The 21,235-nt window shown below is 37.7% G+C and overlaps 1 protein-coding gene across 1 annotated transcript in view; it reads right to left on the bottom strand.

Annotated features, from left to right (window-relative positions):
• Positions 1-21,235, bottom strand: part of LOC117301710 (gamma-aminobutyric acid type B receptor subunit 2-like) — a 50,580-nt gene that overhangs the window by 14,031 nt on the left and 15,314 nt on the right. The window contains exons 2-8 of the mRNA XM_033785734.1: positions 12,748-12,885; positions 10,183-10,353; positions 9,014-9,121; positions 4,689-4,754; positions 4,135-4,323; positions 3,470-3,715; positions 2,005-2,068 (exon numbers count right to left, since the gene is read on the bottom strand). Coding sequence (XP_033641625.1) covers positions 2,005-2,068; positions 3,470-3,715; positions 4,135-4,323; positions 4,689-4,754; positions 9,014-9,121; positions 10,183-10,353; positions 12,748-12,885 — 982 coding nt within the window. The remainder of the gene's footprint in view (positions 1-2,004; positions 2,069-3,469; positions 3,716-4,134; positions 4,324-4,688; positions 4,755-9,013; positions 9,122-10,182; positions 10,354-12,747; positions 12,886-21,235) is intronic.

The raw sequence follows: 21,235 nt of genomic DNA, 5'->3' as shown, positions 1-21,235 counted from the left end.
TTGTAGACCTTGCAACAGTTTCCTTGTGAGAAGGTATTCAAACCTTTTGTGAAAGCTTACGAGACGTCACTGTACGTTATCAAATTAAACCATTGGGGGTATTTGGTGAAATCACCGGTTCGAGAAAACCAATAAATGTATTTATCCGTAAGGATAAAGACTGAAAACAAGTGTTTATGGATTTGTCAATGCTTTCGATGCTGCAATACAAGGACATTGGCATTAACAGTTTTGTAGTTTCACTCCACTTTCCTATCAGAGAAGCTCTTCTTTTTAAACGGGACTTGAGGCGTTGTATGCTGAGGTACCAATGTTGGTTTGCGTTAAAGGCAGTGGACACTATTGGTAATTACTCAAATAATTATTATCATAAAAACCTACTTGGTAACGAGTAATGGGGAGAGGTTGGTATTATAAAACGTTGTGAGAAACGGCTCCCTCTGAAGTGAAGCAGTTTTCGAGAAAGAAGTAATTTTCCAGGAACTTGATTTCGAGACCTCAGATGTAGAATTTGAGGTCTCGAAATCATGCATTTGAAAGCACACAACTTCGTGTGACAAGGGTGTTTGTTTCATTTCAGTATTTATATCTCGCAACTTAGACGACCAGTCTTTGAAAATTGAGCTTAAAAGCTCAAATTAATTTCAAAGGTTTGTTATTTTATGCATATGTACAGATACACCAAGTGGGAAGACTGGTCTTTGACAATTACCAATAGTGTCCAGTGTCTTTAAAGGCAGTGGGCACTATTGGTAATTACTCAAAATAATTATTGGCACAAAACCTTGCTTGATGACGAGTAATGGGGAGAGGTTGATGGTATAAAACGTTGTGAGAAACGGCTCCCTCTGAAGTGAAGCAGTTTTCGAGAAAGAAGTAATTTTCCAGGAACTTGATTTCGAGACCTCAGATGTAGAATTTGAGGTCTCGAAATCATGCATCTGAAAGCACACAACTTCGTGTGACAAGGGTGTTTGTTTCATTTCAGTATTTATATCTCGCAACTTAGACGACCAGTCTTTGAAAATTGAGCTTAAAAGCTCAAATTAATTTCAAAGGTTTGTTATTTTATGCATATGTACAGATACACCAAGTGGGAAGACTGGTCTTTGACAATTACCAATAGTGTCCAGTGTCTTTAAAGGCAGTGGGCACTATTGGTAATTACTCAAAATAATTATTGGCACAAAACCTTGCTTGATGACGAGTAATGGGGAGAGGTTGATGGTATAAAACATTGTGATAAACGGCTCCCTCTGAAGTGCCATAGTTTTCGAGAAAGAAGTAATTTTTCACTAATTTGATTTCGAGACCTCAAGTTTAGAACTTGAGGTCTCGAAATCAACCATCTAAACGCACACAACTTCGTGTTGCAAGGGTTGTTTTTCTTTCATTATTATCTCGCAACTTCGATGACCGATTGAGCTCAAATTTTCACAGGTTTGTTATTTTATGCATATGTTGAGATACACCAAATGTGAAGGCTAGTCTTTGACAATTACCAATCATTTTTAGATCTACTTGTCAGGTAGACTTTGTTCTTTATGTCTTGCTCTACCGCGGCGGTAGATTTTCGTTATTCGGGAGACTTCAGATCTGTGCAGGTTTTTTAGGGACTTTCATTCAGGGATCGTCTCTTTGGATAGTGATTTGGTTTGCTTTGGGGCAATCCAATAGGCTTCTGTTTGCTTTTTTTCTGATTGATTTCTTTTGTCTCTCATTGTTTTCCTAATGTTTTTAAATCCTACATTTTCTGTTATTGTTGCTGTGTGTTTCTGATGTGTTTAAGCCTGAAAGAGTACAAAAACAAATTAATAAATAGTCAGCTTTTAGTGGATCGTTATTAACTGCACTACCCCGGAGCGAGTTCTCATCGATATCATAGTGTCGACATGCTTGCTCTCTAGTCATCGTCAGGAGACTGCCCTTCTTTTTGAAAAGGGACATTTTTATTAATATTTTCCCTAACTTTATAAGAAACTCTCCTTTTGAAACTATTCTTACCTATGAGTTGTTCGATTTTATAGGGCGATATACGATTTCCTGACAAGTCAAACAAAACCAACCCCTGTACAAAATAACAAACAAATTATTTTAATCACTATATTTTGCTTATCCACATTAATTAGTTTTGACAATAGTTTCAAGAATGCGGCACGATCAAACATGTAACAGAGCGGAAACATGCTTATTTATTAATTTTGTTTTTTACCCATACACCGATGTGGTATTACTGTATACTTAGTACTTTCCTGAGTCCTGTGAAAACAAAATATCACAGGCATATTACTCGGGTGGGATTCGAACCCACGACCCCTGGAATTCTAGAACAGTGACTTTTGCCCGGTATTTAAAGTTCATTAGGGTAGGAAATCTGCTCAGGAATGATGTTGGAGGTCAGGTTAGCTCAGTTGTTTCTCTCCCTGCCTTTCACCTCTTTGGACCCCGGTTTGAATCCACTCTTAGACCAGAGCTTTGCACGTGGATTGGGTATTCCAGTCTCCTTGTTTCCCGAGCCCAATTGCATGGCTCTGCTTACCGTAAGCAAAGAATCGGCGCTTACGGAAGCAGGTATAATTCTGTGCTAACGGCAAGCGTATTTCACGGGTCTACGCTTACAAGGCTAGCGCAGAAATTCGGCGCTTGCATGTAAGCGGGGAATCGTGATCGTAAGTGCAGAATTCGGCGGTAAGCAGAGCCATGAAAGTGGGCCCCAGTCTCATCTAGCCAGCTACGGGGACAGGTTTTTTTCCATTCAGCACCCAGGCTCTGGAATTCACTCCCTGAAAACCTCAGGGAAATACATAACATCTTCACACTTGCTTTCCCTAACACTTGAGAATTCCCTCTTTTCCATCTTGACCAGCGCATTTGAATGGTTTTACACCAGATTTAGAGCGCCTTTATAAATGCTGTCTAGTTATTATGTTCCAGTCCCCACATTACTGTGTGCATTTGTCCTCATATGGGGGTATTTCCTCCCACACAAGTGTGTATACACCTGCAACCGTGAACCTGCTATTATATTGTTCATCTTTTGTTTATACTTTTTTTTAAGCAACAGCTCCCTTTATATAGTGTCCTCTTTTGTGGTTTGAATGTGTATAGACCCTGTACAAGTCTATTGGCTTCCTGTCTGCGACCTTCCCATACTGTTGTTAAAGTTCTATAATTATTTCCCCCTTACATTGTACATGTACAAATGGAAATAAACCTGAAACCTGAAACCTGAACTGATATTTCTTCTCACAAGGGTCGTGGGTTCGAATCACACCCGAGTAACATGCCTGTGATGTTTTTGTTTTACAGAACTCGGGAAATTACTGAGTATACAGTGCTAAAAAACACACATCGGTGCAGGGGTAAAAACCAAAATTAGTGTTCTCGCTTCCTATTCATCTAGTTTTTGTCGCTAAACAGTATGTTGTTAAATGTGCAAAAAATAAATAAATTCAGAGGGGTAACTGACCGTTATTCCTTCAAAGACTAGCTCCGATAACGTCTTGACAAATCTGTCTCTCAGACGGTTGGTATTGCTGTAGTCGAAATCCTCGATTTTCAAAGTTGCGTTTTCTGCTTCAAGTTGCTGTACAACGCGGTGTAGGGCCAGAGCCACTGCCCAGACGGCATCGTAACCAAACGAGCCATACTCGACCCCGGAGTATGGTACGCCTTGCGTATAAGCAATATAGGCATCCTCGTAACCACTGGCTGTCTGTTAAAAGAGAAGGAAACATAAAATATATACAATGGTTATTGAAAGCATACACTCAAGTTTATTCTGGCTAGAAGTCTTTTATTATTTTAGTGAAAAATTACCTCTTTCTCAAAAACTACCTTACTTTAGAGGGAGTCGTTTCTCACAATGTTTATAATATGAACAGCTCCCCGTAGCTCGTTACTAAGTAAGGTTTTCTGGTAATATTTATTTTGCGTAATTACCAAACGTGTGTAGTGCCTTTATAACACGCCCTTTAAAGTCTAATTAAAATGTAGTGATTATGTTGTGACGAGCACAACTGCACGTTGTATTTCGGTTTGATCAAAACGTCATAATTATTTCAATGATGTCGACCCATTTGTTCTTGCGGATAAAGATCAGACAGGTTTACCAAGTTTACTCTTCAATCTTACCAATCCAGACACTGTCTTGTTTCTGTCGGTACGTGAACCCAGGACCACCGCACCGATGTAATTATCAACAACTTTGTGCATCTCCTCCTCAGTACACCCAAGCCACGTGACATTCTTCCACCAATCAACGCTGTTGTAGCTGTTGATTATCCACACGTATCTCTTGCCATATAGCCCCACGTGGTAGGCCTGGTGTGGGGAAAAAAATGGTTTAATTTATTCATTACACAGAGTTTGATCCTTTTTTTTTTAATTAAAGGGTTTGGTTACTTTTTGTACGACACAAAACACATTGGCCACAGATTTACTTGAAAACTTACACGGTTAAAAGATATTGATAGTAGAAGGCTTCCCTTACAATATTACCTGCTGGGGTGCTGTAGTTTTTGAGAAGTAACTAAACGATTGTACAAAAATAATTGTCGTCTCAGTGAGAGAGCAATTATTTTAGAATGTACAACGCATGTCCATGTCGCCAGCTTCACACTGCCTCTTATTTAAAATTTAAAAAAATATATATATAAAAAAATTGCAAATTCGGAAATAATTTATACCTCACAGAACATTTGTTGATAGCCTTCCTCCTGTGCGCTGGCTATTATGATGCGTGCATCTTTGTTCTGTGTGGTTAAAAAAAAAAACAAAAAAAAAAACAGTATAAACATTAAAGGCACTAGACACTATTGGTAATAACTCAACATAATCGTTAGCATATAACCTCCTTAGTAACGAGCAATGGAGAGCTGTTGTAGTATAAAACATTGTGAGAAACGGCTCCCTATGACGTAAAGAAGTTTTTGAGACAGTGGTGTATAAGGCCTGCTTTGGGTAATTACTCTACCAGATAGTGACCATCAAAACGAATTTGGATAAAGAGCACAGGAGAGCTGTTATTAATAATATTATCACAAGATGCAACGACCCCACTTCTTGTGTCCTTAAGCAAGACACTTAACAATTGCTTCGTCCTTCGGATGGGACGTAAAGCCGTTGGTCCCATTTGTTGTGTTAAATAAATAACCCGGTGCACTTTTCGAAATGAGAAGGGGTTCACCCCGGTGTTCCTGGCTGTGGCTGCTGTATGCGCCGCAGTAGCACCTTGTAAACCATTATAAGGTGCTAAATAATTGGGTCTCAGAATCCATCACTGCATTAACCTATCTTTCTTACTCAGCGCCTTGAGTACATTGTTTGGTAGATATGTGCGCTATATATAAGACTTCGATATTATTATTAAGTAATGTAGTTTTAGAGAAGTGAGTATAAGTGTTCACCCCAATAGAAAGGGCACGGAAACCTTTCTTCAGGCATCTGAAAGAACACAATTTATTATCTATGCAACGGATTTTAAAAGGATTTGTATTTAATGTTGAGACAATAACAACAGTTTGTTTGCCTTGTAATCGTCTGTAATGGTCTTAGACAAAAATAGCAAAATGTTGTTTGCCTTGTAATCGTCTTTAATGGTCTTAGACAAAAATACCAAAAGTTTGTTTGCCTTGTAATCGACAAAAGTTTGTTTTTCTTGTAATCGTCTTTAATGGTCTTAGACAAAAATACCAAAAGTTTGTTTGCCTTGTAATCGACAAAAGTTTGTTTGCCTTGTAATCGTCTTTAATGGTCTTAGACAAAAATACCAAAAGTTTGTTTGCCTTGTAATCGTCTTTAATGGTCTTAGACAAAAATACCAAAAGTTTGTTTGCCTTGTAATCGACAAAAGTTTGTTTGCCTTGTAATCGTCTTTAATGGTCTTAGACAAAAATACCAAAAGTTTGTTTGCCTTGTAATCGTCTTTAATGGTCTTAGACAAAAATACCAAAAGTTTGTTTGCCTTGTAATCGTCTTTAATGGTCTTAGACAAATAGCAAAAGTTTGGTTTATAGTCGGCCAAAACATTTAAACGGAATTATTATTTAATGCGTGTGTTGAGACACTAATGGGACAATAGTCTTAGACAAATAGCAAAAGTTTGTCTGTCTTGTAGTCGTCTGTAATGATGTGACTACGTCACAGAGTGCTTGGTGTATAGTCGGCCAAGCACACAGCACAACTGATGGTTCATAATTCATATTTTTGAACATCTGCACTTATATGGATTATAAAAACAAGAAAAATCCGTAGTATTAATTTACCATTCCTAAACAGGAAGAATGTCACAAAAAGAACAATACTTATTGACTTCCAGACAATACAAAAAGTTTGTTTGCCTTGTAATCGTCTCAAATGGTCTTAGACAGTACCAAAAGTGTGTTTGCCGTGTAGTCGTCTGTAATGGTCTTTGACAAAAATATCAAAAGTTTGTCTGCCTTTTAATCGTCTTAAATGGTCTTAAACAATACCAACAGTTTGTTCGCCGTGCAATCGACTGTAACTAAATGAATAAAGAGCACAGGATAGCTGTTAATATCAATATTGTTAAAATGTTAGTCAGTAATTGTTCATCCCAAGGGAAAGGCACGAAGCCTTTCTTCAGGCATCTGAAAGTTTGTCTGTCTTGTTGTAATCGTTTTTACTGGTCTTAGACAAATACCAAAAGTTTGTTTGCCTTGTAATCGACTGTATACTAAATGAATAAAGAGCACAGGATAGCCGTCAATAACAATAATTATTATACTAAGCCTTTCTTCAGACATCTGAAAGTTTGTCTGCCTTATAATCGTCCGTAATGATGTGACGTAATAACAGAGTGCTTGGTCTATAGTCGGCAAACAAATGTTAACAGGATTATCATTAAATGCGTGCGTTGAGATACTTATGGGACCATGGTCTTTCACAATACCAAATTCTTGTAAACGTCTGTAATAAATGGTCTTAGACAAAAAGCAAAAGTTTGTTTGCCTTGTAATTGTCTGTAATGAATCAACAACACAGGATAGCTGTTAATAATAATATTATATTACAAAATGTTACCAACGACCTCCGTTGAATTAAAGGGAAGGTACACTGTAATTGTCAAAGACCATGCAGTGTTCTCACTTGATGTATCTCAACATGTGACACATGTGAAATGAAAATTTGATGTCAATTGGTCATCGGAGTTGGGAGAAAATTATCAAGAAAAAAACTACCTTGTTGGACGAATTTGTGTGCTTTCAGATAGGAATAAAAGACTTTTAGCTAGAAGTCTTTTACTATCTTAGTGAGAAATCATGCACCTCTTTCTCAAAAACTTCAGAGGGAGTCGTTTCCCATAATGTTTTATACTATCATCAGCTCTCCAATGCTCGTTACCAAGTCAGTTGTTAAGTTAATATTTGTTTTGAGTAATTACCAAACGTGTACCTTACCTTCATAGTAGTTTTAGAAAAGTAAAGGGCACGAAAGAACACACTTTGTCTATGTGCAACAAATTTAAACAGGATTATTATTTAATGCGTGTGTTGAGATAAGTATGGGACAATGGTCTTTGATATTACCAAAAGTTTGTCTGCATTGTAATCGTATGTAATGATGTGACGTCATTACAGGGTACTATAGTCGGATAAGTACACAGTTCTCAGTACAGCCGATGGTTCATAATTCATGTTTTATCTGCACTTATATGGATTATAAGTACAAGAAAATCCGGAGTATTAAATTACCATTCTTAAAGAAACTCAAGGAAGAATGTAGCAAAAAGAACAATACTATTAACTTCCAGACACTTTTAAGTTTATTTTATACCCCGTAATCTTAACGATAAAAAGGCAAGAAACAACACACTCACAATTTCAATATATTTCTGTGATCTTAAAGTCAAAGCTATTGGACACTTTCTGAACAGAACAAAAATTAAAAGTTCACAGATTTACAAATAACTTACAGGGTTTGCAGAAGGTAATGGTGAAAGCCTTCCCTTGAAATATTATTCCATATAACAATTATCAATTCTCGATATCGAAAATAACGGATATATTTTAAACACATGTCATGACACGGCGAAACGTGCGGAAACAAGGGTGGGTTTTCTTGTTATTTTCTCCCGACTCCGATGACCGATTGAGCCTAAATTTTCGCAAGTTTGTTATTTTAAATATAAGTTGTGATACACGAAGTGTGGGCCTCTGGACAATACCGATGTTGTGCGATTGCTTTAACAACGTCTTAAAATGAATGTTGGTTTTACCCATCGATGTGAGTCTTTCCCGAGTTCTATGAGAAAACAAAATTGGATGATTATTACTCGGGTGGGATTCGAACCCACGACCCTTGCATTTCTAGAGCAGTTTCTTGAGAATGCGCCAAAAAAACAGAAATGGTGCCCCTATTTGAAAATTCATAATAATAACGGTAAAATATTGTTGCATTAATTTTCGTGATTATTAAAGGCAGACACTATTGGTAATTACTTAAAATAATTATTAGCATAAAATCTTAAGTGGGGAGAGGTTTATAGTATAAAACATTGTGAGAAAAGGCTCTGAAGTAACGTATTTTTTATGAAAGAAGTATTTGCCACGAATTAGAATTTGAGGTATCGAAATTAGGCATCTGAAAGCAATCAACTTCGTGTAACAAGTGTTTGTCCGCCCGGACACATTTGCATATGCAGTTGTGTCCGCCCCCGTGCAAAACCGTCCTTGCAGTGAATTAAACGCCATTGGTCGACGGAACACGTTCGCCATTTTTTTTTTTTTTTTTGCAAGCTCAGTGCATGTCATGAATGACAAAATACGCGAATATTCATGCTGCACATAGTACGTAGGTTCATTGCATGCATGCTCCATGTACATGTCCACCGGACGGTTTTGCATAGCCCCGGACACGATTGCAAAAAGTGTCCGGAGCGGAGAGTATTGCATGGCGGACACAATTGCATCTGACAGGTGCTCTTATAACCGCTAGGCCATGACACGCCACAACACACACATAATTCTCCCCTGAGGAGACGGATTCATACCTTCATGCTTTGGAGTTGAACTGTAGGTTTTTCACCAGCAGTGAAAGACTCCTTGGCCACCAAAGTTATGTTGTTTTTTGCGAGATCTTCCAAAAACTTGTTAGTTGCCTAGAAAAAAAAGGTGAGAAATCAAAGACATAAACTTGAACGCACAATTTGTTCTACACACTTTAAGAATACCCCCTCAATGCACCCCAAACAGAAGAAGAATTGCACAATAAAAAAATTGTGACATTAGTTTGCTTAACACTTTTTAAAGGCAGTGGACACTATTGGTAATTGTCAAACACTAGCCTTCACAGTTGATGTATCTCAGCATATGCATAACATAACCAACCTGTGAAAATTTGAGCTCAATCGGTCATCGAACTTGCGAGATAACAATGACAGAAAAAACACCATTGTCACTCGAAGTTGTGTGCGTTTAGATGGTTGATTTCAAGACCTCAAGCTCTAAATCTGAGGTCTCGAAATCAAATTCGTGGAAAATTACTTCTTTCTCGAAAACTATGGCACTTCAGAGGAAGCCGTTTCTCACAATGTTTTTCAAGTTGAGGTCTCGAAATCTAGCATCTGAAAGCACACAACTTCGTGTGACGAGGGTGTTTTTTTCTTACATAGTTATCTCGCAACTCCGACGAACAATCGAGCTCAAATTTTCACAGGTTTGTTATTTTATGCATAATTATGTTGAGATACACCAAGTAAGAAGACTGGTCTTTGAAAATTACCAATAGTGTCCAGTGTCTTTAAAATGTACCCATTCAGCTTCACATAATGGTTTATAATATCATTTGATAAATAACTAAAATGTTAATCACTAATCACTCAAACATGTCAACACTCGGCTATTGAAAATGTATGATTGCCACCCTTTTCCACCCGCAGCCGAACTTCTTGTCAACTTTCTTGTAGTTATTTGGTTAATAAAGAAAATCCTAAGTTCGAGTTGAACCCACAGTTCTTTTTAGAACCACCCCAACTCATTTAGAGATACAATTAGTCAGATCGTATTTCCACCATGCACAGTTTCAAAACCTACTTCAGTTCTAGTTGTTTTCTGCTTTTCATCGTGTAGGCTACCATAACTCAGGTTTTTTTTAGCGCAAATGTTCTTTTAAAAAAAAATTGATGAAATAAACTTAGCCTTTATTCATAAAATTACTTACACTTGTAAACACTTCGCTGTTGTCATGTATGATTGCCACCCTCTCCCATCCGAACTCCTTGAGGATGGCGATCCGAGGTGTATTAACGCCGGATTCAGCCGGATTGGTCCGGAAGAAATAAGGAAATCGGTTCCGTAGGGACAGTACATCTGACGCTGAACTAAAGGACATCTGTGAAATACAGAAAGTTATTACAAATTTAGTTCTCTAGTGTTCCTTTAAAGACACTGGACACTATTGGTAATTGTCCAAGACCAGTATTCTCACTTGGTGTATCTGAACGTATGCACAAAATAACCAACCTGTGAAAAATTGACCTCACTAATTGGTCGTCAAAGTTGCAAGATAATAACCGAGGAAAAAAAATACCCTTTTCACACGGTGTTGTGTGCTTTCAGATGCTTGATTTTTGGGAACTCAAAATCTAACTCTGAGGTTTCGAAATCAAATTTAAATATTTTAGTAGAACATTACTTCTTTCCCGAAAACTACGTTTCGTCAGTGGGAGCCGTTTCTAACAATGTTTTATACTATCAACAGCTTTCAATTTATTGATAGGGCTACCAAGTAAGTTATGCTAATAATTATGAACAATAGTTCCAGTGCCTCTAACTGAGGTCTGTAACTTCATGAGGTTTCAACGCTTCATGAGATTTCCTTGATATCGTTTCATGTTTATTGACACTCCACAGTGTGAAATGCAAGCATTCGTAATAACCGACGCCAAAAAAGCACTCAAGGTACACAAACATCAACCCTTCATGAGCTTTCTGTCATAATTATTTAATGTTTATTGAACACTCTAACTCCAAATAAGTGAAATGGAGCTATATAACAATTATGGTAATCGGTTGCTCGTGTTAGTGATTTCATACTAAAACGAAAGACTGCCAAAAAATTTAGAATAATTACAGTTATTACAACTGCATTGTCTTGACTTTAAAGGAACACGTTGCCTTGGATCGGACGGGTTGGTCTATTAAAAGCGTTTGAAACCGTTTGTTATGAAATGCATATGGTTAGAAAGATGTTTTAAAAGTAGAATATAATGATCCACACAAGTATCACTCGAAATTGCACGGTTTTTCTTTTACGTCGCGAAATATCACGGTCGGCCATTTATGGGAGTCAAAATTTTGACTCCCATAAATGGCCGACCGTGTTTGTCGACAGGGTAAAAAGAAAACCACGCAATTTCGAGGCATATTTGTGTAGATCATTGTATTCTACTTTTACAATATCTTTCCAACCATATACATTTTACAACAAACGGTTACAGAACGCTTTTAAACTTTGAGAATAATGATAGTAGAAAGCGTACTTTAAAATATTAGTTGCTGAGGTGCTGTAGTTTTTGAGAAATGAGTAAAAAATGTCATGAAAATACGTTTTTACAAGCTAAAACAATTTCCGTCTCATGATCTCTGCATTATCTAAGCAAATAACAGAAGGGGATGCAACGCAAGCGAAAATTAAGACATACACTGGACGAGATTATTTGATTCCTTTGCAACTTTAATGACGAGTTGAGTCAAATTTTTCACAGATTTGTATTTTATTCGAAGTTGGGATACACCAAGTGAGGATAATGGACTTTGATAATTACAAAAGGTGTCTAGTGCCTTTACGTGCTCTCACTTTGAAGTGGCCGTCCGGCCATATGATGTGTAGTCTTGGTTCAAGACTCTCCTGGATTTGTCACAACAGGGCGCGCAATCACCCCCAACGCGCTATCAACCACGAACCGCTATCACCCGAGAACCGCTATCACAGGAGAGTCTTGGCACATTCGTTAAATCTCCCCCCCCCCCCCAAAAAAAAAAAGGGGCGGGCTCTGCGGGAAACCTACGCACGCGCATTATGTTTCCCCCCGATTTTGGGGGGAGATTTAACGAATGTTCCAAGACTCTCCTGTGATAGCGGTTCGTGGTTGATAGCGCGTTGGGGTGATAGCGCGCTTTCTTGTTACAAATCCAGGAGAGTCCTGAACCAAGACTATATGATGTGATGCGATCTTTGTTAAAAAAAATAAAATTAAAAAAATAAGATGCAGTATGATGAATCTTAAATTGAGTACGGTATTGCATTTCAGGCTCACAATAACTCACAATAACTAAAATAAAATAAATGGAAAGGTAGGCAACATATTTCGTTATTTTGAGCCCCGAAAGCTGTGTGATAATTTTTGTAGGTACAATACAACGTTCTTGCTCCGTTATGCGATAGTATTTTTTCGATACAGTATTTAATTATCCAGAAATGTGTCCTCCGAGCTCATTATGTATTCATAGCAGCGATGGTCACGAATACGTAACCAACGAAAGGAAGACTTTTTCTGACCGATGCGCACTGACTGCATTATGCTCTACATGTGAAGGGGGCAATGTGAAGGGGGCAACACGATTTAAGTAGCATTCGCTTCTTCTTTTTTTGAAGTGACGCGTCAACCCTATAAGGCGATCTCATCTTTAAATTAGTTATTTTATGAGAAAAACACCAAATAATGATATTGAAATAATTATGATATTGATATTAAGTGCGGTCATGCGGTCCAGTTTAATTCACCTGCACAAGGTTCCAATGTTTGCTAGTCTCCGCTACAGGCTGTGAAACTACCGAGCAGCTTGCCCCAAGAATCATCAGCTTAATTGGCTCTTCATAAAGAAGCTCAAAGAATCCTTTCATTCCATCTCCAGGCCGGCACTGGAAAAACAAAAAGAAGACGATAATTAGGCTTAAAGGGTGTGTGTATTTTTTGTAGGACAAAAAAAACAATGTCCCAGATTTACACTAAACTTACACGGTTTGAAGATAATGATAGTAGAAAGCTTCCCTAAAAATATTACGTACTGAGCTGCTGCAGTTTTTTGGAAAATGAGTAAAACAATGTCATGAAAATAATTTTGGTCTGATGAGACCAAAATTATTTTAAGCATTTACAAACGTATTTTCATGACATTGTTTTACTCGTTTCTCAAAAATTATAGCACCTCAGTAAGTAATATTTGAAGGGAAGCTTTCCACATCATTATTTTCAAACCCTGTAAGTTTAACGTAAATCTATGGACATTTTGAAAAAGTACCCAAATCCTTTAATCGCACTGGAAACTATTGGCAATTACTCAAAATAATTATTAGCATAAAACCTTTCTTGGTAACTATAGTAATGGGGAGAGGTTGGTAGTATAAAGCATTGTGAGAAACGGCTCCCTTTCGAGAAAGAAGCAGTTTTCCACAAATTTGATATCGAGACCTTAGATTTAAAATTTGAGGTCTCGAAATCAAGCATCTGGAAGCACACAACTTCGTGTGACAAGGGTGTTTTTTCGTTCATTGTTATCTCGCAATTTCGACGATCTAATGAGCTCAAATTTTCACAGGTTTGTTATTGTATGCTTATGTTGAGATACACAAACTGTGAAGACTAGTCTTTGACAATTACCAATAGTGTCAAATGTCTTTAAAGGCACTGGACACTGGTAGTATTACTTAAAAAAATGATTGTTAGCATAAAATAATACTTGGTAAACGAGTAACGGAGAGTTGTTGACAGTACACATGCTGTATAAAACATTGGGAGAAGCGGCTCCCTCTGAAGTAACGTAGTTTTTGAGAAAGAAGTAATTTTTCATTAACAAAATTAAAGACCTCAAGTGCAGAAGCCTGTTATTTTGCATCTGAAAGCACACAAATTTGTGCAATAAGGGTGTTTATTTCTTCCATTATTTTTTTGGCAACTTCGGTGACCATATGAGCAAAACTTTTTACAGATTATTATGTTAAGTAGGATTTGAAACTTTGCATGGTGGAAATACGATATGGAAAGGTTTGCGGTAACATCATGTTTTGACTATCTCTAATTATAATGAGTTGGGGTGGTTCTGAAAAGAACCGTTGGTTTCAACTCGACGTTTCGATCATTATGTTCTGACCGTCTTCTGGAGAAAGCTGACGAATGGATGTTATATTATGCATATGTTTAGACATACCGAGTCAGAATACTGGGCCCAATTTCATAGAGCTGCTAAAAGCACAAAAATTTGCTTAGCATGAAATTTCTGCCTCGATAAAACAGGATTACCAACTGAAAATTCCACGTGATTTTCAGGATGAGCAAACTACAGCTGAATACCAGTAACAAGCAATATGCAACAAGAAGAAATTTGGTTGGTAATCCTGTTTTTATCAAGGAAGACATTTCATGCTAAGCAAATGTTTGTGCTTAGCAGCTTCATGAAATTGGGCTCTGGTGTTTGACAATTACCGAACGTGTCCAGTGATGCCTAAAAGGCAATGTGAGATATCTATAAATATTTGGTGGTTACCGCAAATCTAGATCAATAAAACGTTCGGCCTTCTCTCAAGCACTCTTCGCTAGAAGGAAGTTGGTAAAACCGAAAAAGATGTGATCCATTATCACATTTTCCTTTTGTAAAATCCCTTTGTTACGTCCTGTAAAAAATAATATAAAAAAACTTTTTTGCAAACAGCTTGACATTTCTGATACACTGTCCTTATTTCATGACTGATATTCTTCCCGCTGGCATCAGTCTGATTTCCGATTGTCGGTTTGCCCTTTGGGAAAATTCAGAGTCAGGAATAGCCTACACAGTCTATTGAGACCAACACCATGTGCACATTGTATAGGTCAGCTATAGACGATGTGACCTATGTTTACATTCAAACCGCCCTCTGTTGACAAAACACTATATACGTCATGTTTCGCCGGGCACTGAGTTGCGTAGTCATAGTAAAGATTGCGTACACTTTAGCTGGCTGCCAAAACACAAAGGTTTTGCCCGGCGGTATGAGCGCGAATCATGTTATGGTTTTCGCGTGACGTCAGAGGTCACATCGTCTACAGTCATTGCACTCAATAAAATGTTCCTACTTTTTTTTCCAATGACCAAAATGTCACGCGTGTTATTTACATAATTTACTGTAACAGTTCCGCCATATTGTTCAATTACTCAAAGTAATTGTTAGCATAAAAACTTGTTTGGTAACGAGCAATGGAGAGCTGTTGCTGGTAAATAAAACATTGTGAGAAACAGCTCACTCTGAAGTTCGTAGATTTGAGATAGAAGCGGTTTCCCACCAAAATATTTGAATCCGAATTCGAGACCTGAGCAGCTGAGGTCTCGAATTCAAGAATATGAAAGCACAACTTGTGCGACAACGGTGTTTTTTTCTTCTATCATTCTCTCACAACTTCGATGACCAATGATTTTAAATTTGCACAAGTATGTTATTATGCTGAAATATACTTATGAAAAAAAACTTGTCTTTGACACTCACCAAAGGTGTTGCCTTTAACTCCTAAATTCCGTAGACGATGCACAAACAAAAGCAACACATTTTATAAAGGAGATATTTGTACTCTTTCTGCCCTAGCCTACGTCAGGAGGTTTTTGTTTTTTGTATGGAGCTTGAAAACAGCCTCAACTCTTTCTGCCTTGAAGCCGTCAAAACAAAAAGGATTTTTTGCCGCAATCTTGTCAGCAGCACAAAAGAAAGCCACGAAAACCTCTTCTGCCTTGGTTCCTTTTGTATTGCTTTCATATTACTACGAATAGTCGAAACGTGTTGTCCTTTTGTCGAAGCAGAAATAAGTTAGATTTAACGCTTTAGGCACAAAAGAAAAACATGTTTAGCGTCCTGCCTTTTTTTGTTATGGCCGCCTGACTTATTTTTTAAAGGCAATCGGCTCGGCTGTATTTAAATAAATAGTACAAACATTGTCGAAGATTGTTAATGTGTAACCTTGTTTTCAAAAAATAAAAACGAATACAAAAAAAAACAACAGGAAAAAATGATGGGCGGGCGGGGGCGCTTAATTTTTTAATTTTTTTTCATTTGGCCTAATGCCGTACTCGAAGACTCCGAACGTCCAACCATCCGAGGATTTAAAAAGAAAGCTTTCAGCTAAATTAAATGCCTTCAAGGACACGCTTCGTTGCATCCTCTTGACCGGTTTGGTGTCGGTTTAGGTTTTTCACTCGTGTTATGCACGTTTTCTTATGCAAGATGCCTCGTTTGCTTTTTGTGTATAATGCACTGTGGCTAGTCTGTAAGCAAATTGATAACATCGAATAAACAACAACAACACTCTAAACGCTTGGCAATGCTCACTACCACCCTGACCGGTATACAAAACATAGTATAGTATTTAAAAACATAGTGAGAAACGGCTCCCTCTGAAGTAACGTGGTTTTTGAGAAAGAGGTAATTTCTCACTCAAACAATAAAATACTTCAGCCTGTTATTGAGCGGGAAAGCACAGAAAGTAATGCAAAAAGTAATTCAAAACAAAAATAATAAAAAGTATTGCAACAAGGGTGTTTTTCTATCATCGTGACCACTTGAACCCAAATGTCCACAGGCTAGGGTTGTTATTTTATGCACATGTTCGGCTACACCGAGTGAGAATACTGGTTTGACAATATTACCTTACGTGTCCATAGTGCCTTTAAAAGAATACGTAAGATAAAAATAGATGGGACACTGTGACCATCTTAACCGCCCGTACCTGATCCTTTCAAAAAGTCACGAGGCCGGAAGCTTTTACTGGCTATTAACAGGCATGAAATTCTTCCTATTTTAGTCTTGTTTCCGGTTTTCCTGGCTCTTGGTAAAATCTGGAAAATTTTCATTAAATTAATAGGGTTTATTGCGTAACGCAGTAAACCGATTTAACACCGGGAAATATACATAGTCATGGAAAAGTCGGGGCTTAGCAACTGTGATTGTCAGGGTGCGCATTCAGTCGTGTTTCCATTGTTCTCTTCAACCAACCAAACCAAGGCATTTCGGGGAAGGGTGCTTCTGTTTCTGGGAACCGTCATTGAACATTCTGCCACCAAGGAGTTAAGATATTTGTAAGTTTCGCAAAATTCCCTCCCTCCCTCCCTGGGGTTTAATGATTCGGTTAGGGTGTTATGGCATACGTGATACAGACTGAGTTGACTAATAAATTTGCAACTTACACTTCACTAAATTTAAGCGGTACGTTTAGGTTCTTTTTTCCTATATAAATCAGTTAAATAGGCATGGAAGCCTAGGAGGAAAGTGGTAAATTAATTTATGTGAATTGATATGTATAAATATGGTGGTAATAAAGTGATGTGATTGTATATAAAGAAGTAAATTAAATTGGTACCTTCTTGGCAACTCGCTGGAAGTGGGAACCTCATTGACCCGGAGTTTTCTCCAGTCAATGAGTGCATTTGTAATAATAATAATTGTAAATGATCTGGTACCTTCTTTGGCAAATCGCTGAGAAGTGGGAACCTTTGCGGATTGGAATGTTACCGTTCGCAAAGTGTGGAATTGGGAACATTTGCGGACTGGTCGCAAAGTGTATTTATAATTGGAATTGGTGTACTTCTTTATGAGTTCATATCACTGGATGGGAAATATTTTGATTAAATATTGCAATTTAAAGGATGGAATTAAATAAAGGGAAATCCCTTATTGTCGTTTTACCACTGGAGTCAGAGTACGGAATAAATTAACTCCTGGCAGAGTTCACTGCAACAACAAATTATTGTGTCTGTGTATTTATCAGGTGGTAATAGCCTGACTCTTATTATTAGAGCATGGAGCAATAAACTCTTGCTCCATGATTAGAGCCAATAGTATACATGTAACTAAGCCCTTGTACTCGGTAAATATTCCTACTTGTTATGAATATTATACCTGCTATTAAACAATCGCCTGCAACTTGATTGATGTTGTGCGGTTTGGGTTGGGTTTGTTGCGAGGGGAGTAATCTTAGACTACAAAATCAAAATGAGGTGATTTCTTGTACAATCTACTCTTTAAAGGCAGTGGACACTATTGGTAATTACTCAAAATATTTATCATCATAAAACCTTTCTTGATTACGAGTAATGGGGAGAGGTTGATGGTATCAAACATTGTGAGAAACGGCTCCCTCTGAAGTGCCATAGTTTTTGAGAAAGAAGTAATTTTCCACAAATTTGATTTCGAGACCTCAAGTTTAGAACTTGAGGTCTCGAAAACAACCATCTAAACGCACACAACTTCATTTGACAAGGGTGTTTTTTCTTTCACTATAATCTCGCAACTTCGACGACGAATTGAGCTCAAATTTTCACAGGTTTGTTATATTATGCATTATGTTGAGATTCGCCAAGTGAGAAGACTGGTCTTTGACAATTACCAATAGTGTCCAGTGTCTTTAAGGATTTTTTTCTACTCTTGAAGGATTTTTTTTCTGGAAATGTTCGCCTTGTTTCAGGCTAGAAAAGTCATCATAAAAATGACAAATAATTTATATAATCTACAACGAGCAGGGCCGACTTAAAAAAAAAAAACTAGACAAGAGGCATTCAGGTTGCCTCTGGGCCCAATTTCATAGAGCTGCTTAAGCAAAAATATGTGCTTACGCAAAAAAATCCTTTCTTAGTAAAAGCAGATTACAGGCCAAGACTCCACTCAATTGTTATGCTAAGTAAATAACAGCTAAATACCAGTCAAAAGCAATGTATATGGAATGAAATTTCGGCCAGTAAGTAAAGCTATTTTCGTGCTTAAGCAAATTTTTTGCTTAAGCAGCTCTATGAAATTGGCCCCATGTCTCTGTCCTTGCATTTCCTTCCTGTGGACTCTTGTTCGATTCCCGGATGGGAGCCTTGCGTGTAGATTGGGTTTCCAGTCCTTTACGTGGGTTTCCCCAAGTTTACAAAACTGAAAAGTTGGTGGGATGTTTCAATGGACCCTTCCCATGAAATATGCTAATTACATTTACGCATGCGTACAGACCCTATTGATTGGCAAACACCATAGAGTTGTGCACTAAGCAGACGCGCAATCGCGTCTGCGTCACGCAGCCATTAGCCATAGACCATAGATATAGTTCTATATCTATGCCATAGACCTTTTCGCAAATACTGGGGCGTGCGCGTAAAGCTTGGAATTAGGTGCATTGTGGTCTAGCTGGTATCCAAATTTGATCCATATCTATCCCACAATGCACCTCATTCCACAGTCTGCGCTTGCGCATTGGTATTTGCGATAAGGTCTATGTACAAAACAGCGCAATTTTCCCTCATTTTGCCAACCAAAATGTTAGTGCGCACGCGCTGTGTGCAATTTACATATTTGGGAAGGGTCTATTAGGATGGTTTGTCAACTAAATCATTCAGATTCAGAAGATTGGTCTATAATAAGTGCCTGTTACGCAAAAGTATGACTTTAAATCACTACACTGAAGACAAGACATGTCTCCTATTTGCTTGACTTATCATGGCTTCCGATAAAATAGGCCTACCGTATTCAGATAACATACTTTCATTATATTAACACAATGGACACTATTGGTAATTTTCAAAGACCAGGCTTCTCACTTGGTGTATCTTAACATGTGCATAAAATAACAAACCTGTAAAAACTCGAGCTCAATTTGTCGTCGAAGTTGCGAGATGGAAGAAAAAACACTCTTGTCACACGAAGTTGTGTGCTTTCAGATGCTTGATTTCGTGACCTCAAATTCTAAATCTGAGTTCTCGAAATTAAATTCGTGAAAATTACTTCTTTCTCGAAAACTACGCCACTTCAGAGGGAGCCGTTTCTCACAATGTGTTATACTATCAACCTCTCCCCAACTCGTTACCAAGTGAGGTTTTGTGCTACTAATTATTTTGAGTAATTACCAATAGTGTCCACTGCCTTTAACATTCTCATGTTTGCAAGGTTTGAGCCAATATTATCTGCAAGACCTCATCCAAAAATATCTCCCATAACAGTTCGTAATATCCGCTTTAAATCCAGGTCTCTCTTAGTTTGTCCCTCGATTTTCACTTAATTTTATAGGGCAAGAGCTTTTGCAGCAACATCAGATTACTGAATACAGTCTTCAGCGTATTGTTTGTAATATAGTTTTGCAGTTTTTGTTTAAAACATGCAGCCATCTTTTTTATCCACATCTGGATTCACCACCTATATAGCACTCATGGAAAACACAAACATTGATTACGTACGGCGTAAAGCCATTACGTGTAATTACCTGTCTCCTATGTTAGGTGTATACCTACATTTCTATATCTGTAGCATTATCGAGGCCAAATGGTCTTCAATTTGTATGATGTCATCAGCAGAATCACCAAAAATAACTTTGAACAGGCACGTTTGTACTAATGCGATTGCAGTAGTTTGAGACCACTTGAACCCGAGGGTAAACTCAAAGGCGATACCAGCTCTAACAACAAAGCATCAAAACGTTTACACTATGAATCCACAAGACATGTTTGGTAAACAACGTTGAATGTGTCGTCATAACAATACCAGTCCAGAGGTCTTAAACATTCTGAAGCAGACTGCCTTATCATTTAAAGTTAAAGGAATACGTTGCCTTGGATCGGTCGAGTTGGTCTTTGAAAAGCGTTTGTAACCGTTTGTTATAAAATGCATTAGAAAGATGTTTTGATCTACACAAGTATCACTCGAAATTGCGTGGTTTTCCTTTTACCTCGTGGACAAACACGGTCTGCCATTTATGTTTTGACTCCCATAAATGGCCGACCGTGTTAGTTCGCAAAGTAAAAGGAAAACCACGCAATTTCGAGGCAAATGTGTGTGGATAATTGTATTCTACTTTTAAAACATCTTTCTACCCATAACAAATGGTTTCAAACGCTTTTTATAGACCAACTCGTCCGATCCAAGGCAACGTGTCGTTTTAAAGGCAGAGGATACTATTGTTAATTGTCAAAGACTAGCCTTCACAGTTGGTGTATCTCAACATATGCATAAAGTAATAAACCTGTGACAATTTGAGCTCAATCGGTTATCGAACTTGCGAGATAATAGTGAAAGAAAAAAACACCCTTGTCACATGAAGTTGCATGCGTTTAGATGGTTGATTTCGAGACCTCAAGTTCTTAATCTGAGGTCTCGAAATCAAATTCGTGGAAAATTACTTCTTTCTCGAAAACTACTCTACTTCAGAGGGTGCCTTTTCTTACAATGTTTTATACCACCAACCTCTTCCCATTACTCTAAACCAAGTAAGGTTTATGCTAATAATTAT

Source organism: Asterias rubens, chromosome 17 (assembly GCF_902459465.1).
Source record: "Asterias rubens chromosome 17, eAstRub1.3, whole genome shotgun sequence".
NCBI lineage: Eukaryota > Metazoa > Echinodermata > Asteroidea > Forcipulatida > Asteriidae > Asterias > Asterias rubens.
Note: the sequence above shows the minus strand (reverse complement) of the source record. Positions and strands in the feature narration are given on the sequence as shown.